Raw genomic sequence first — 12,386 nt, 5'->3', positions numbered from 1 at the left:
AAAACCGCCAAGTAGGGATACAGTAGTCCAAGGTCAGTTCAAGTTCAGTAAACTTTGTCATGACATGTGCCAGGCTGCAATCACAATCATCACCTGTTACTCCCAATCTCCCTCCTTAAATAAACAATTTAAATTTAAATCATGTAAAAATTTTGTATAAACAATCCACACAGCATGGGTTGTTTATTTAAAATGTTACATTATTTAAATTGTAAAGAAGAGAAATGCAGCAGGACATCACAGTGATGTCACACAGCTTCAGCTCTGCAACACGGAGCAGAAATGTACTTCCTGATCAATTACACTGAAACAACTGAACATAGAAGTTCTAAAATAATTAAAAATAACAACACTTTTATATTTTGTGATTATGATGGTTTTATGATGTGACATACTTTGAATTTTAAGTTGGAAGACAAAAGTTGATCGGTGCATCTGGACAGCAAAGGGTTAACCCTTCACAAAGCTGATGCAGGAGAAATGTGTGTGCATGGCAGAGAAGGAGATCAGCTGATCAGCTGCAGGAGGGAGCTTTCCCTTGCACTTGTGGGCAGCACACATGGTGCAAAATCATCAACTTATTTTAAATAAACAACCCATGGCTCATCCATTGATCAACTAATTGTGTCATGTCCAATCTTATTTAAAAAAAAAGTGATATATCAAATCTGTGATAAACGAACCGCGAAGTAGCGAGGGACCACTGGAATTAATAGGAATTTAAATTATTCAATATTTTCCATATTTCCTTAATTTATTTTTCTTGAAATCTAAAGGATTATTTTGTAACAAAGATTTCATGTACCCATCTTTCTTTATAAAGAGGATTTTCACAAAAATGTGTTAGAGCAAAGCCCAAATAGAGACAATTAACTTGTCATTTTAAACTTTAAAACTACTTCAATAACATACCAGTAACTGTTTATTGACACCAATACACTTGAATAAAAGTAATAAAGAAGCATTTTTCTTACATTTTGAGTCCTGCGTTGTCCAGAACCAATTCTTCTAGTCTAATGGATCGAGACACCACTCGAAGTATCTGGTCGCACACATCTGCAGACTAAAGACACATATGGCAGAACGCTTTCACTGTACAATCAACTTTATTAAAAAAGAAACATATGCAGCTTTCCACATTTACAATGCCACTACTAAAATAAAAAATACAAGGTTAATTTACAGAGTGAAATTTGTGTTTGGTCCACCTCTTTCATGTGATTTTTATGTCCAATTTGCAAATGTAAAATATTTGCAGGGTTAAATTTATATTGTAATGATTGATTCTCTCCCACAAAGCAATATGCTCTTGAACTACACTGAACAAAAATATAAATGCAACACTTTTATTTTTGCTCCCATTTTTCATGAGCTGAACTCAAAGATCTAAGTGTTTCTCTATGTACACAACAGGCCCCTTTCTCTCAAATATTGTTCACAAATGTATGTAAATCTGTGTTAGTGAGCACTTTTACTTTGCCAAGATAATCCAGCCACCTCACAAGTGTGGCATATCAAGAGGCCGATTAGACAGCATGATTATTGCACAGATGTGCCTTTTGCTGGCCACAATAAAAGGCCTGGGATCAGACGCTTGAGCTGGAACAGTCTATCATAACTGTGAGAGAAAAACACCAGAGCAGAGGACTGAGAAGAACAGGACTTGGACAACTCATGAATAAAATGTAAGCAAAGTTTATTTACAAGAGACATTACGTAAACAGGTATTTACAGGAGTTTCTGGGGAAACAACCTGAAAAGGAGGAAGACTAGTAAGTAGGGTTCCAGAGAGCAAGCTCCAGGTAGATGGGAATGTTTCTCTTACAGTTTCCTTGAGGATTGTCAGCACAGAGAGGAGGGTAGAGGATCCCAGGTAAGTAGAAGGTAGGCAGGTGGCAACTGGTTCCATTAGGTCCAGTCTTTACTTTGGAAACACTGGTGTATATAGGTCTAGGGTCAGACTCTCAGGAAAACAGGAGCGAGGAGAACACAGAGATTGATAAATATGATTTCAATTCTCAAAAACACATGAAGGCTGCCATTATACTGACTGTTAGCGTTGAAAGGAACACTGAATCATCCAATATATCCATGGAGCTTGTTAACAGGATTGGCCTCAGCTGCTGCTCAATGGTGTCCTTCTGCCACAAGGGAGAAACTGCAAGGCAAGAAACACTGGAATCCCACAGTATTCCCCTCTCAAAAATTGCCTCTTGGTGATCTGGGACATTTCTCGAGATGGTCTCTATAAAAGGAAGAAATGAGCTGGGTCAAGAATGAGGGACCTGGAAATCCAAAATCATTCCTCTGGGCCGTAACCCTCCCTGTTGACCAGGTACTGGAAACCTCAACCTCAGTGTCTTACATCCAAGATGCGGTGAACAGTATAAGCCGGGTACTTATCAATGAGTCGGGTGGGTGGAAGGAGATTGCCAGGACAGCACAGAGGACTTAATGGAATGTAGGATGAATGCACATGGAAGAAGGTACATTGAGTCCGACAGTGGAGAAGTTGATGATTTTCTCTATAGGGTACGCACTTGTGAATGGAGGAGCTAATTTCTTGGGTGTGTCCTTAATGTTTATGTCATGTGTAGAGAGACATACGTTTTGGCCAATCTGGTAGTGGGAGCTGCAGAGCTATGTTGATTAGCGTGCATCTTGTTTTGGTCTGATGTGTGCATGAAGACACTGTCTGGTGGCAAACTTTTCAGCAGCAGCAGAGATGATGTTGCACAGAAGGTATGGATATCTCAAACTCTTGATCAGGAAAAAAGGTGGAGAGCAACCCAGAGATGAATCAAGTGTGTATTTGACCCAAACCAGATGTTGGCTCCATGATGATGGGTTATTATTGATAACGCACCTGAGTGGCCTCCAGCTCATGGTTGCAACGTTCAGTTTGGCTGTTAGATTGGGAATGGTACCCTGATGTCAAACTGGACGAGACCACAGGAACACTGTAGAAAGCTTTCTAGAATTGAGAGATGAATTGAGGTCTTCGGTCAGAGGCAATATCTGTGGTGATGACATGGATTCTTAAAACTTGCTGAACCAGGAGCTGGGTAATCTCCAGGGCAGAGGGGAAGTTTACACAGGGAAACAAAGTGGGCTGCCTTGAAAAACCTGTCAATGACAGTAAGTATACCAGTTTTACCCTCTGAGGGTGACAGTCCAGTCCAGTGGTGAAGTCCAGGGAGAAGTGTAACCATGGGTGACTGGGAATTGGCAAGGGCTGAAGAAGACAAGCAGTAGATTGATTTCTGAAGAAGACCAGCAGGAAGTTGATTTCTGCACTTGTTACATGCACAAATGGAATAAGCTGCCACAAATTCCTAAATGTCACTGTTTATTTTCCACCAGAAGTGTCTCTCAGTGAATAAGAGTATACAATAAGTACCAGGGTGACAGGTTATCTTATTATGAACCTAAAACTGAAGAAACCTCCAGCAGAACCAGGCTCAGGATGAGCACCCAATCAGTTTGATGGTAATAAGATGGTTTCTGGAGTTTGGTTTCTACATAGAGAAACCGTCCAGAGGACCTGACTTTACTTTGCTGGATTTTTTTTGCTGGATTATGGAGCATAAACTTTAATGTTTTGAAGCACTTTGGCCATGGCTGCCTCAAACGAGCTGACGGGGGAGAGGGCAGACTCCAGAAATCATCTTATCATCCTCAAACTGGTTGGCCCACTATGTGAGTGTGCTGCTTATGGGACTGAGTTTGTTGTGGCTCCTCAGACTGATGAAGTCTTTTGGATGAAAGACAAAACATTTCAACACAAAGAAAATGTCCAGAGGACCAGACCTAACTTTGTTGGGACATTTGTTTACCTGGATTATTGAGCACCAACTTTGATAAAAGTTTGGGTGTAGCATGTAACCAATCATATAATTTTACCTCCACTGTCACCACTTCATAAGAAAAAAATATTGCATTGAAACTGACAAGGCTCACTGTGTTTAAATTTAGACTTAAAGCTGTGCTGGTTTAGAGCCGTCTGTCCATACGACTTTTTACCTGTTTTTCCATGCATTGTACTCAAACTTCAAAGCTTTGTTAAAGCGATTTTTGTTTACCACAGCCAATTATATGTAGAAAGGTAAACAGAGTACATCTTTAAAGCTTAAAGGACATTTCTTCTTTGAGCAGGAAAAAAAATCACAAGAAGGTCACAGGAACAACATAGTAACTCAGTAATTCCATCAAGTGTTTCTTTAGACAAGAACTATAGGATATGCAAATTAAAACTGTGCCATCGGACACGGAAAAGCAGAACACAAGTACCCTTTTCCACATAAGACTATTCATGCATAACCCAGTGATGACAGGAGAGCAGACTTTGTACTGTTTAAAAGAAAAAAGTTGCATCGCTACAACAGGAGACACAGTTGAGGGAGCAAAAAACACTCATTTTAAGACAAAATGAAATATTCAACAGCTGAGTGTCCATGCTCCACCTAGATGTTCACTGACCCAGTTTACTATGTGCTGCGTCATACCCAAACATTCCCACACACATTCGTGTGATGTTCCTACAGTTGTAGACTTTTTGTCTAATTATCTTTAGTAAAAATGTTCTCCTTATCATAACACAGCTTTATTGGACCAATATTCTTGATTCAGCAATGGCACTTTCTGTTCATGTGTGGTCAGTGGGGCAGAAACAGAAACAGCATGGGTATTGTACAACCCTTTTCTGCAAACAAAGACAAGAAAAGATAATAGAACAAGTGAGAAAACGACAGGAAAACTGAAGAAAGAGGTTGTTGTTCATACAATGACTCTGCTATAATACAAGTGTTAAACAAAAAGCATAAGAAGAATAGAGGGCAGAAAAACAGAAGGAAAAACAGAAGTAGTGAAGCAAATGAAGAAAAAATGACACTGAATAGAACTTAAAGATGTTTGTATTTCCACAAGAACACTTGATGACTGTCACCATGTGTATAGTACCAGTTACCACTCTAAATACCAGCTCGGTCATGTTTGCTGTTCTGACCCCACGTTGTGATGAAATATCACATATGGCGCTTTGCCACTGTCTCAACTCTCACTGACTCTGCACGACATGGCACCAGTTAAGGGCCTGTCCACTGCTAGTACCCACCCCCACTCAGCTCGGTTTATGGAACCATCTTGGTCGTAGTTCCAAGCGAACTGCTCCAAGGTGCCAATTTTGACGTAAGCAGAGAGCAGCTGTTGATTGGCCAGTGAAGATAGGCCACTGGATGATCTGCCCAGCAAAACTGCAAACTACATCTGAATCTCCACTTCCTCATCTCTACTGAGTTTGTTGATTCCTATAAATATCTGGGTATCTTGGTCGACTCGCATCTCTCTTTAAAGCTCCATGTGGAAAACCTAGTAAAGAAACTGAAAGTTAAACTGGGTTTCTTTTTCAGAAACAGATCCTGTCTAACTCTGAATGCTGGGAAACACCTTGTAACTGTGACCTTCCTTCCATCCAATGATTACAGTAACATTATTTACATGAACGCTCCTACAAGAACCCTGCAGATGTTGGATGCTGTCCATCATGGTGCACTAAGATTCATAACTGGCTGTGATTATCGTACCCACCACTGCACCCTGTATTCACTGGTTAACTGGTCATCATTAACTTCACACAGACTCTCCCACTGGTACATTTTCATCTTTAAATCACTTCTTGGTCTGCTGCCTTCATACATCTCCTCCTACATGTCTCTGCATGAGTGCAGCTACAGCGTGCACTCTCAGGACATTATTACCTGCAGTGTTCCCTCAGTGAGGACTGAACTTGGCAAAAGGGCCTTATCCTACTCCGCTCCTGTTTCCTGGAATATCTTGCATAAAGATCTGAAGCTCTCGACCTTGACCTCTCTAAGTGGCTTTAAAAATCTGCTGAAATCCTGGCAAGAACCAATGCAGACATGTTCCTGTTTTTAGTTTTCTACAGTCACCTTATAATCTAGCTCTTTTTTGCTACATTTTTTTGCCATCTTATTTTAATTTGTAAAACCTAAAAATCTGTTTGCCTCTTTTATGATTGTCTATTGTCTTTGTTGTCATCTTTCTTTGTTGAAATCAGGTCTCGCTTGTAAATGAGTCCTCGAGGCTCAATGGGATTAACCTGTCTAAATAAAGGTTGAATGAATGAATGAATCGTGTTGACAGATGGCATCACAAAAAATAAGCACATTTATCGACAGATATCAGAGAGATGATGACACAGCATGGCTACACCAGGACTTATAAGCAGTGCTGAGATAAGCTAAAGCTAGTGCGATTAAGGACTACAACAGGCGGAGTGGCTGGAAAATAAAAAGATCAGTTAGGATCCCACAGAGCGGGAAAACAAGTCACAGTGGCAAATCACGTACATGTGAGAAGAAGCAATAAGATGAGAGCTGAATGGAGTCTATAGTCTCACACACATAGAAGCTGAGCAGTCATGAGGTAACAAGAAGGCCAGTCCTTGTCGCTGCAGTCCTCTCATTTCCTCTCGCTGGTCTCAGATTTGGCTCAACATCTTAATTAGACCCAAAGACTAAAAGCCTGATTGAACTGAGGATGAGCAGCATAATCTCTCGCTGTGAAAACTTGCTGTGTGTGTGTGTGTGTTATTTAGTTTGTCAACTGCACCGAGAGTTCTCTTGTCTGTTTTATAGAGGTGGTCAGACTGTGATTTATAGGCTGAGGCTTTTAGATTTAATGCTGCAAATCTCCTTACCAGCTACATTATGTGTCCTCCTTATGTGCCACATGTTGTTATTGTTTAATTATTGTTACTCTTAATGCAAATGCAAAGTTCAACAGCAAATAGTGTTTTGTACTGTTGTGAAATTTTTTTTCCCCGAGTCTCCTGATTTATTTTTGACCTAGTTCCATTGCTAGAATGTTTCTAGCCATCATGTACAATTTTATTTATTATCTCCTTTTCACTCATCTCATTGCTTCATCATCATTTTTACCCACTCACATTCACAGGCCCTCTTCCTTCTCCCTTCTCCTCCTCAAACACTTAAGCATGACTAGGTCTGTATAAATAAATCAATTAATCGCATGATAAATAAAAATTATTGACCTCATTTTCATTTATCGGCTTTATTGTTTCGTCGTGTCTCTCTTTCTACTGAAGACACTGGATGACAAAAAGCTCAACTCCGGTGTTCTTCACTGACCCCTCCCTTTTTCTTTTTTCTCCTTTCTCTTTAAAATCCATTTTAATTGTCCAAAATCACGTTTTTTGAATCGTTAAAAGCAGCTAAGCTGAGAAGCTAAGCTATGAGCTAAGCTAACAGGCCAACCTCGGGGAAAAAACTTCTGTCTTGTCGAAGCTCCAAAATTCACAGTTAAAACCCATGCCTTCGTGTAAAAAGTTGTTTTTCTCTGCAAAAAGAAGCTGAGAACTTGTTTAGTGATTTTTTATTAAAAGCTTTGTGTGACAAATGCTAGGCTAAAGAGCTCAAACCACACAGAGCATCCGCCATTTTGAGAACCGAAGAAAAAGAAAGAGAGACAGCCCATGTCATGTCAAGGGGCCTCCCTCCCATTTTTCTTAAAGAGACACACTGCTCGCTCCCTCACTATCCTTTGGTTCAAACAGTCTTATACTGCCATCCAGTGGTCAAAAAAGGTACTACACACAAAAATTAACCAACATTTCTTCTTAAATTTGACAATAATTACTAATTATTGTCATATTTCCAACAATATTATCGTTTATGGCAATAATTTCTGAGACAATTAATCGCCCAGCAAAATTTGTTATCGTGTCAGGCCTAAGTATGACTGACACAGTGAAAACACCATTTCTAAAATACCTTAAGAAATTGTTTTTAAAGAATGTTAGCATACAGGATCCTTTACCTCAATAAGTAAATGACTAAGTATAATAGTTTTGTCTCATTTGTTTAACTGGGTTCTCTTTATCTACTTTTAGGACTTGTGTGAAAATCTGATGATGCTTTAGGTCATATTTATGTAGAAATATAGAAAATAGTAAAAGGTTCACAAACTTTAAAGCACCACTGTAGCTATAATTTGAACAACACATTATATATTAATTAATATTAAGTAGTTAATATATTTTTCAAAACACTATTTTTACAGGCCAAAAGAAAGCATTGCAGAAACTATTACACCACTGCCATAATAATGCAGTAAAGAAGACACAGCCTTACACTAATGAAGAAAACACAAAAAAGCACATTTTTCCACCTAACTTTCATTACATGTTTTAGTTCGTGACAAAAATCAGTCACTTACTGTATTTGCCTTTTAAAAAATTATCAATTGTATTAGAAAAAACTGAACTTTAAAAATAAAGTGTTCATATCAATGAAAAACCCAAACCATCTGAAAAATGTTAGAAATTAGGAGGTACTAACCAGTTTGTAATCTTTGGTAGAGAGCTTGGTGAACCACTGGTTAAATTCCAAGACTGCAATTATAGCTACCAGATCCCTGAGAACAAGAGGAAATAAAAAAGTCAGGGTTATCTTTATTAAACAGGTGATGAATGCAGCTTTATTATGTTCAAAATAAATCCTCACAACTATAATGCATGTTGTCTTTTGTGCCAAATTATTATCATCAAGTCACCTACGCTGATGGATGTTTCTACAGGTTTACTTTAATATGAAGGAAATTGTTGCAAACACCCACTTGTTGTCTAGATGGCTGAAGTCCTGCAGGTTGAGTTCTCTGGTGTCTTGTGTCAAGTAGATGGTATCAACATCCTGAAGAGGAAACAAGCTACACATAAAACTGATCCGTGTTTCATTTTCTTGTATGAACAAGCTGTATGCACTTTAGGCAATAGATAGCACTAAACACAGATCTGCAGTAACTCCACTAAAGACTGGGAGTAATTCTTACCCACTGAACTTCTTCTCTGTACGGCAGCCCCAACCAGTCACATACACATCTGTACATTTGAGAAAACCCGCCTGCACACAGAGACACGGTCACGCAGAGACAAAAATAAAATAAATAAATACACCAAAATACAGCCAGTAATTAGTGTATAGTTGTTGGTTCCTACCACAGGGTCCAGGTTCAAGTGGTTTGTTGTTGTCCCACAAAGCCTGCAGAACGGTCAGCCTGTCCGGAGGCTCCATGGAGAGTTTCCTCATCACTTTACTAAACAAAAGATGATGAGTGAAAACATTTAGTTTTAGAACTGATTAATTTTTTTAAGGATATCCTTTATTCAGAATCAGAATCAGAATAAGCTTTACTATCATTGCACCGAGATACAACGAGAACATGTACATGCAGTCGTCCGGAAGATGGACGGAGTGCACGAAGCTGCTGCTGTAAGCGCGGCCTCTCTTATCCTTTTTCAGAATAATAATCTTAGAGAGGGAAAGGGGTAGAAACATGAGGGTGGATAGTGGTATTACAAAAAAAAGATCTTTCCCATCTGGTCTATCAGGACACGATTTGAGACATAAAACAAACTCTACCAGCAGCACAATTAAAACATGATTACATTTGCATTTGACGTCAAGGTGTTGAGATTTGTCCATGAGCGTTTTTTTTCAGGTCGGCCACAGTTTCTGAAGATGATGTTTCAGCCAGCAGTTCTGATAAGCTTGCACAGAAAGTTCTCAGGGGTGCGATAGATGAAGCTTTTGTCCATGGTTACTCATGACCCAGGAGAAATTTGATAGTCGGCCCATTCCAAGGCCGTCGGGAGTCAGATTCAGATAAGCTTTGATTGCTGATTTTCTTCAGGCAGACAGATTTTTTTCTTCTTCTTCAGCCTTGAGTCTATCTGGACGTTCTGGTTCCGAAAATGCTTAATTGTGGGATTCCATTCCACTGATCCATGCTATGAGTCTCCCTCAAGGTCGAACCCACCACGCTGACGAGTCCCAGAAGCCGCAGGTGGCCTGCGATTCTCATAAATCGCCTCCACCTTACGGTTTAGCTCGTAAACCAGTTGATTTAGAGTTCTTACAGCACGGACCAAACCTGCACACTGACTCGGAAGTTTTGTCATGGCCGAAACTTCTGCCGCTGTCGTCTTCAATAGCTGATAAAACAGAGCCCCGCGATGCCAAAAAAAGCAGAGTCCCTGCTATCATAATTCCAAATATGTTGTTAAAAGTAGAAAAGCAGAAAGATTTTTCATTTAGAATTACTAAATACATTTAGTTAAACATGTTAATAAATGTAATTCTGTTTAACAGTGGCAATTTTAGCTTCTTTTTTGGGGGTGCTAAATTTTAACTCAGCACCCTTGAAAAATAAAGTACAAAAAAAAAATTGCGTGCGTGTGTGTGTGGGGGGGGATTCTGGGTTTTGGGTTCTGTTTATTGCATTTATGGTTCAATGCAACAAAATAAACAAATTAAACATATAATTGTAATTTATTTACATAATGACTGTAATTGCTGGATGTCCGGCCCCTGAGCTGCTGGCTTTCAGAAACTGTGGCCCCCTGAGCAGTTTAGTTGGATAGCCCTGCTTTAGAGGGTGGAATATAGTTTATTCCATTTCCTAAACATAAACTGAGTCTGGAAAAATGTAAAAGATGGATAAAGCCCTGCGGCCGAACTCATGAGCAGCTGAATACAACAGTGATAAACAGGAAGTACCACATGTTCATCTGTATGGAGGTAACTGCAGGTAAATCCTCCATTTTCTGTCATAAATACATTGTACGCTTAATGGTTAAATTAATGGTCAATTCTTAAAGCTAGTTGTGCTTTGTTTTGTGTGTTTTAAATGTAGACATATGTTGTAACTTTTGGTTGCAGAAGTTTAGTCTTTGTTTGTTATGATCAGTTAACATTGATTTTGTACAAAGTGTTTTTTAGGCTGTGTAATGTAAAGCAGAGTGCTACGTTTGTAGCATTTAAGCTAGCACATCTGTAATGCACGCAGCTACTGTAGTTTAGTGCTACTTCTTGTTGTGCTGAGCTCTCTAAAATAGTTGCTGAATCAGGTGTTTACTTATGTAGGTAAACGTAGATGTTTAACAACCCGTTAAAATACACCAGAATGCAAGAAATGGCATCTACTTTATTCAAAACTTTCCAGGCGAGAACCCCAGACACCCCCCACCAGTGTGTCCCACACACATTATGAATGCTTCTGACACCAATGGCCACCATGTTGTTCAAGCTAAGAGCCATTGTCAGCACTGGGGGCTAAACGCCCCCTAAAGATCAGATTCTAGAATCGCCCCTGCAGTTTATTAAACTGTTAACGTTATTTGCCACTTCGTCAATTTTTACCCAGTTTGCGCAACTATTTCATACATTTCTGTATTTACAGTCATGTCTAAGAAAGCACACCTTACACCACTGCTTTAGTATGCACAGGTTTCCTTCAACAGATACTCCCAGCAAAAATACATTTAAAATATATTATATTCAGTTGAAATTAGTACCGTGTGACTTGTAGAGATTCAAGGCATGTGCTGAGTGTTTAAATGAGATGAAACACTGAAATTATCATAAATATTTTCCTATCTTTTTACTTGGAGGGTTCATTTTAAACTTATAAACTCACAAAGAGATCGTATTATGTTAAACAAATAGAAAAAGTCTTACCTTGGAGGTAAACCAGGACATATCTTGAGTAGACAGTTTCCGATGTGAGCGACCACCTCATTAACCTCTTCAGTGGAGGGCAGCTTTAAAAAGAATGAGCCACGCTCATACTCTATGAACAGCTAAAGGTAGATTTAAAAATAAATAAAAATCAATTATCCATACAGCTCACAGTGAACCAACAAACAGCTGAATCATTATAAAGCATGCCTTTTAAGCTAAAAAAAAAGTCTAATTTGAAAGAATTGTTTGGGGAAAAAAGATTAAATATGAATAAAGTAAGTGTTGAAAATGCCCTTAACAAAAAGTAGACCCTACATTTTTTTCTCCTGAGAATAATCTTAATGGAAAGTTTTCAGGCCCTCTTTAATCCTCAGAAAGTCCTTTAACATTAAGTGTTACTTAGGGCAAAAATCAACCATCTTACTTAACTGGTCATTAAAAATTATTATTTTCTCACAAGAAACTACTCAGCCTGAAAAAAAATTATCCAATTGAAATGACATTTTTATTTTGTTTTATTTTATTCAACTCTTTAGGAACCTTTAGTTAAAAAACATAAAAAAATGTTTTTTTGTTAATCAACAAAATATTTATTTAATGGAAATTTTAGATAGATACACAGAAAGATGGACAGATGGACAGAAACAGACAGACAGAGACAGACAGAGAAACACAAGAGACAGACAGACAGATACAGACAGACAGAGACAGACACGAGACAGAGAGAGACAGCAGAGAGCAACAGCAGAGACAGACAGACATGAGACAGAGAGAGACAGAGACAGACAGACAGAGACAGAGAGACAGACAGACAGAGACGGAGAGAGA

General features: G+C 38.8%; 1 protein-coding gene across 1 annotated transcript in view; it reads right to left on the bottom strand.

Moving 5' to 3' along the window:
- LOC119410162 (F-actin-uncapping protein LRRC16A) overlaps positions 1 to 12,386 on the bottom strand; it is a 71,147-nt gene that overhangs the window by 39,682 nt on the left and 19,079 nt on the right. Inside the window, exons 5-10 of the mRNA XM_037677073.1 lie at positions 11,556 to 11,677; positions 9,035 to 9,132; positions 8,869 to 8,939; positions 8,656 to 8,729; positions 8,379 to 8,454; positions 975 to 1,063 (exon numbers count right to left, since the gene is read on the bottom strand). Of these exons, the coding sequence (XP_037533001.1) occupies positions 975 to 1,063; positions 8,379 to 8,454; positions 8,656 to 8,729; positions 8,869 to 8,939; positions 9,035 to 9,132; positions 11,556 to 11,677 (530 nt within the window). The remainder of the gene's footprint in view (positions 1 to 974; positions 1,064 to 8,378; positions 8,455 to 8,655; positions 8,730 to 8,868; positions 8,940 to 9,034; positions 9,133 to 11,555; positions 11,678 to 12,386) is intronic.

This window comes from Nematolebias whitei, chromosome 5 (assembly GCF_014905685.2).
Source record: "Nematolebias whitei isolate Nwh7 chromosome 5, NemWhi1, whole genome shotgun sequence".
NCBI lineage: Eukaryota > Metazoa > Chordata > Actinopteri > Cyprinodontiformes > Rivulidae > Nematolebias > Nematolebias whitei.
Note: the sequence above shows the minus strand (reverse complement) of the source record. Positions and strands in the feature narration are given on the sequence as shown.